The 6,000-nt window shown below is 40.2% G+C and overlaps 1 protein-coding gene across 9 annotated transcripts in view; it reads right to left on the reverse strand.

The window, feature by feature from the left end:
* LOC110371297 (semaphorin-1A) overlaps positions 1 to 1,273 on the reverse strand; it is a 301,020-nt gene extending 299,747 nt beyond the window's left edge. For all 9 annotated transcript variants that reach the window (XM_049845238.2, XM_049845241.2, XM_049845245.2 and 6 more), the window contains exon 1: positions 1,067 to 1,273. In XM_049845238.2, coding sequence (XP_049701195.2) covers positions 1,067 to 1,163 — 97 coding nt within the window. In that variant the 5' untranslated portion in view covers positions 1,164 to 1,273. The remainder of the gene's footprint in view (positions 1 to 1,066) is intronic.
* Positions 1,274 to 6,000: the final 4,727 nt, after the last annotated feature.

Raw genomic sequence — 6,000 nt, forward strand, 5'->3', positions numbered from 1 at the left:
AGAATCAGACTTCAAAAGGGAAATACATTACGAAACGCATACAATAGTGCAGACAAAGTTCCGTCCGCTACGTTAAACATCGCGTGGATCGCTAATCCGAGCGTAACATTGCAAAACGCAGAACAAACTGCTTCGCTTTGTGCTGCACTAATGAGAGCCACGTGGCCGTCCCCCGCAATGCAGACTGCACAATAAAACAATGCCGCTACAGTTGTGCATTCTGGCTTTATTCCTGCAGGACTAACTGTCGCGTGACTGCGACTCGTTATGGGTGTACCGCAAGGCGCGCTCCTACAGCCATTTCTGTTTATTCTATTTAGAATGTGAGTGCCGGCGAATGTTACCAACATTGTGCCTGATATCACTTTTTGTTGCACTTTCGTAGCACAGTTGTCCCTTTGTGGGATTTTGTTCATATGCAATGAACGACAGTCGCCTTATCTTCACTCAGAATTGAGTTTACTTCAAGTTTACTTAAGCTTTGAAATTCGTTTATCATTTCAAACACTCGCATCTTCTGCATATAAACGGAGACTCAGTTCATTCATAGACTCGTTCATTGACATGACGTTTACTATTAGTGCGTCTCACCACAGAGGTTAAGTAACATGTATTTTTCCTATCTGCCCTCAATTCTGTATTTCTTGTTACTTATAGTTTATATGTTTACATACAACGCGCAGGATCGGTCGTTGATTTACATTCTCGTTTACTCCAATTGGATTTACCCTTTGGAGTTTATGTTTTCTATGTCTTCTCATGCTGCATGGACAATCCCAGCACTTTTTGAAATCAGTTATTCAGATTTCGTTATTATTAAACACGTATTAGAATTCTCGTGGCAGTCACTCGTGACACTTTTGACACAAACACGGGAACTTTTGAATGGAGTGTTTGTTCGCGCGTTGTCGTCAAACAAAACAACATAAACATTGGATAGTCGGCGCGTCGCGGTACCGAACTTTGTGGGGTCCCTGTCGTGATCGGCTTCGAGGGCTATTAAGTCTATTGTTGTATGAGTTCACTAACACCGACATGTTTCTATGCCGATTGTCGGTGGACTCACCTAATTGTGCGAAGACCTTGGGCCTGACGTTCTCCTGCCAGGCGGCGGCGGCGGCAGCGACGAGTGCCGCCAGCAGGACACAGCGCAGCACGAGCATGGCACTAGTCACAAGTCGACATCACTTGGGAACACTCGCGGCGCGCGACTCGACACAGCACAGGCGGGCGGGGCGCGCGGCGGCCGGCGGCAGACTGACGGCCGGGGGCAGTCGGGGGGCGCGCCTGCGCGGCCGGCGCCCCGCGGTCTCGCATGCGTGGGGCTGCGGAGTGCGGACCTCGCACGTGACGCAGCCCTCCTCGCCCCCAGCGCACCCTCGACGGCTATCACCGACCCTGCGACGTCATAATCGCGTTAAAAAAGCGCCTGCATATCCTAATGAACCCCGGCACTAAACCTGCAATTAAACCCGACAGGGCGCCGCCAGAGGCTCGCAGCTTTTGTTTATAAGCGTTTTTAGCTGTATTAAAAATTCGTTAGGGGTATGTGGAGGGCGTGACAGTTCAGCGAATCGTAAGGTCGCAATTACAACTTTGATGGTTAACAACAGGGATGTAGGGTCGAGTGCGTTGGATGGAAAGCTCCTATTACTTCCCCTTCCAAGAAAAAATCTCAACTCGTGCTTTTTCCACTAATTGAGGCACGTAGGAACATTCCTAATGATGGCCTTGACAACCTGTACTTAAATTCATTATTTGTCTTGTTAAACTCTTCGGAGTCGAATTCTCACCAAATGAAAGCCCTCCTGCTAAAGTTCCGATGACAATCATTTTGTATCCCGTTCTAAAAGTAAATAAAACTTTGTTGAATCCATCAAATCATATATTTTAATTACACGCATCGTAAAATTAATGAATTGTTACTAAACCGACTCAAATAACAAGTAAAACCAACGTTACAAAAACAACTTTAGTTACACAAGGTCCTAATATCCGTATCACATGAGAGCGGTGCAACTTTATCGAAATAAAAACTTTTTGTACAACAGTAGGGCTCCCTGGCGCATTCATTATTATTAATTGGACAAAGTTGTTCCCCAGTAATTTTATTCGTACAGTTTAGAACTCTGTCGAAGTAATATAAGTACGACGTTAGTGTACCAGCGAGATGCATTGTAGTGAGCCCGTGTGAAAATCAATAAAATAAACATTTATTGTGCGGGACTCGGGACTCCTGCGCCGGGGTCCGTGCGCATTCATACGAACGTCCAACTTGTTGTTTACTTTAGCGTGGTCGGCTTCCAGTCCCGTTATTTTAGTACGTGTATCAAAAAATCTTGAATGAAAAAATATTCAAATTAGGATCTGAACTTATTCATGTGCATGTTGATACATTCATTGTGAAGTCGCGTGCGTTTACAAACCATAATCATATACAGTCAACAGCACTATCTAAATGTTCACAGCTATTCGTACTATCTCCACAGTGTAAAACAAGCTCATAAGAATTAAACTGAGAATTCTCATTACCTCAGTACCGCAGCGCAGCCATAGAAATTTAATAAAATTGTTAAGACACTAACTTCCTAACTCCAACCTTAAACTGCATTAAAGTAAGACTTTTAAAATAAGGAAAGTTAGCAATTCCGGAGTTCTGGAGGACTATTCGATACAGCTTGCACCGGATAGACACACGCTGGCCATCGTTTCTGTATAATAATCCAATTAGTATGGAATTTAAACCTTGCTCCGAAGCGTTGGGAAAAGATAATGTGATAACCGTAGGTTTGTAGCACCGTTTTGGCGTCTTTCGTTATCTTACTTATTATCTTTCAGTGTTTATTGCTGTCACAGATAGATCGATAACATAATCTGTAAAGCGTTTGAATTTGAATAGAGATTATATTGTTATTATAAGTATGGGAAAATAGGTAATCTCAACTTAAGTGTGTTTTTATTTTAACGTAGTTTTTGCGTTGACGCAAGTCTTCAAGTTGGCTTATTTCTTGCATTTAGACATCGTTAATTCCCATTATACGGACCACCATATAAACAGAGCCAATAACACTAAAACAAACTACAAACCGTTCATTCGTCCAATAATATAATCGATGCCGAAGCAGTACAAACTAATTCAAAAGAGTTTTTATTAAAGCAGGTGCTGCAAGCTTTCAAACAACGGAATCATTCGAATTCTACATTCGCACAGATAGTCCGGAAATCAAAAAGGAATCAGCGAACTAACGAATCTCACCATCTGTTCAGAACTTTTACCGAAGAGCAAAGAATGTAGGAACGTACCTACAAAGTCTTTATATTAATTAAGGAAATAAATTATAAATAATGAGTCGCTTCCCCTCATTGAGATGCGCTTGTTACAACGCACTCGTCGGCATGACGCGCCGTTTTATTGGCGTATAAACTGTTTCGACGAACTGTGGTATTCTGGTTTTGTTAGTGTCTTTGTAATTGTAACTTTAATTAAGTTTACATTGTTTTTTCATGTGTCAGCAGCTGGGCAGTTTGCAAGTCTTCTTAAGAAAAAATTTGAGTAATGAAAAACAAATTATAGAACGCACGCAAAATATATTAATTTGTACTTAACGACATTTAAGAGCCGTGACAAAAATCCGTATCGTTTAGCAATTAAGACATCACTTCTAAACAATGCAGTGTCCTGGCTACTGTCGCCTCTCCCTCGACAATCGCACGATATTCGGACCCAAATCTTAAGCCGAAGGGTCCTCTCCCCATCGCCGACAATTCCTGAACTTGCACATAATTCATTTTTTTATTGATGCCAAGCAATTAACTTATGCCATCTTTTTCGTCTTTATGAGTCAAAAGAGATGGGACGACATCACTTTAATTAAGAATTTAATAGGTCAGTTGACGTATTATTTTCTTAATTACGTTTTTGAAAGCATTGAATGAGTGTTTGAGGATATCTTCTTTATGTTGACCGGAATGAGGAAGGACAAGTATTTCAGTTTCTTTGAACCAAGTAGACTAAATGCGATGCTTGAATTTATACATACACTATAGTGTGTGTGGGTCTGTGATGACTAGCGTTCAAGTTAGAATTTTGACGTTCCTGAATTTCTCAGTAGCTATATGTTTATGTAACTGTCTACTCAAATAATACATCATGTTGTCAAAATTCCATTATTTTGGAGATGTTTAAAAAATAAACCTTTATTTTGCCAAACAAACCACATCCACTATAATGAAAAAAAAAACCTGAAATATATTTGTCTCTTATCCGCGGTTCATGCTATCCGTCACAAAACAAAGCAAAGCTCTTAAAAGCTACAAAACGAACGCTCGTCGTTCACCCACATTGACCACTGTGCACTGTGACCCAATTCCCTCAATTGACTCTCACAGCCCGCTCGAAACGATAACCAGCTGATACAGTTTATGTTTTTCTGCTACTGTCATATCTGAGCAGAAATTTGTATGTATTCAACGCGTTTATTGGGAGGTTTCGAAATAGGGATGCTTCTTTGTTTGGTTTCTATGAGGTTACAAGCAATGTTAGGTAGTCTGTGAATGTGCTCGGTATAAATATTGCATTGAACGGAGTTATAGTTGAAGATTTGATTAGGTTTGGCATGTAGCAAGTCTAGGAATTAGAATGTAAAGAATTGTTGTCTGAATGTCGATCATTCGGATTTGGTTTCAAAAAAGTTGATCCTTACTAATTCTTAAATTATAAGCAAACAAATGGTGAATATAAATATACTTAAGATCTAAATTGTTGCTGTGGTCGTTACTAAGTACCTACTAAACGTGCTTGCCCAAATATGCCTATCTGATGGCCACACAAAGCTCCAGATACAACTCTAAGTATAATTTCTATCTGTTGCGCTGTACAGAGAAACATAATTAACTTTAGAGTGTACTAACACAGGGTATGAAATAGCATAAACTTAACTTGAACAAAAGATTTTTTGAGAGCAGCCGCCACTTCAAAAATGTTTGTTTTAAGTTCAGAATAAATCCCGGTGTAGACACAAAAATCCTATTCACCAGGAATAATACAAAGAGTTAGTGTGACAGGACAAAGGCTCGGCCGTTTACGTACCATCGTGTTACGTCAGTCCTCTTGATTTGTGGCAAAGCAAACATCTAGGGCTCATTCTTCGCGCAAAAATACGGGGATCCTTGACATATTTCCGCTGGCACCCGAATGAATTGTTGATGAATATCTACACCGCCTCCAGTCCCCAGCGACAACTCCTCTTTTTAAACAGAACCACCAATTCTGATTGCAGATTGGAGTCCCTTTTGTTCATTTTGGGTCAAAGAAAAACATTTTCGGATTTTCTTACAGGTCCACGGTCAACAGTTTGTTGTGATGAATGGGTGATCGATAAAACCGTTCAAGTTGCTCTGATAAGCTTAAAAGGGTCATTTCTACGCTCCAGAGTAATGGGGATCCTCGGACTCATCCGTCATCTTTGTGGAAATAACAAAAGGCTATGTGAATCTTATAGTGAGAGCCTTGGCAATGCTAAAGTTTTAGGCACACAGTTTAGTCGTAATCTAGTTACGTTAGTTTGTTGGATTTATTTTTCTTGCTTAGTTGTTATCGACTTGACGTAAGAGTCTTACCAAATGAGTTAACGTGATAAATAACAAAACTCTCTCACTAAAGTCTAGTGTTATGATTTTTCAGTGATTCAAAAAACCTTTTGCAAGTTATGATGGATGCACGCAACCATAAAAGCACACATTTACGAGTCCAACAGACTAAACACAAATATGCGTTCAGCTCTGGTGGTGAATGAAGAACTTTTGATCTCGGATTAATTCCGTTCGACACTCATATTGATGTTCAACGCGTTCTTTTTGCAAAATGACGTGCGCGTGTTTTTTTCTTTATTTTCAATTTTTCTTTCTATTTTTTCATGTTGCCGTTTTATCTACATATTTGTTTCTTTATGGAAGGATAGATTTTTAATGCCTGTTTAAATGCGTTGATAGTTTATCGGA

Source organism: Helicoverpa armigera, chromosome 15 (assembly GCF_030705265.1).
Source record: "Helicoverpa armigera isolate CAAS_96S chromosome 15, ASM3070526v1, whole genome shotgun sequence".
In the NCBI taxonomy this organism is placed as follows: domain Eukaryota; kingdom Metazoa; phylum Arthropoda; class Insecta; order Lepidoptera; family Noctuidae; genus Helicoverpa; species Helicoverpa armigera.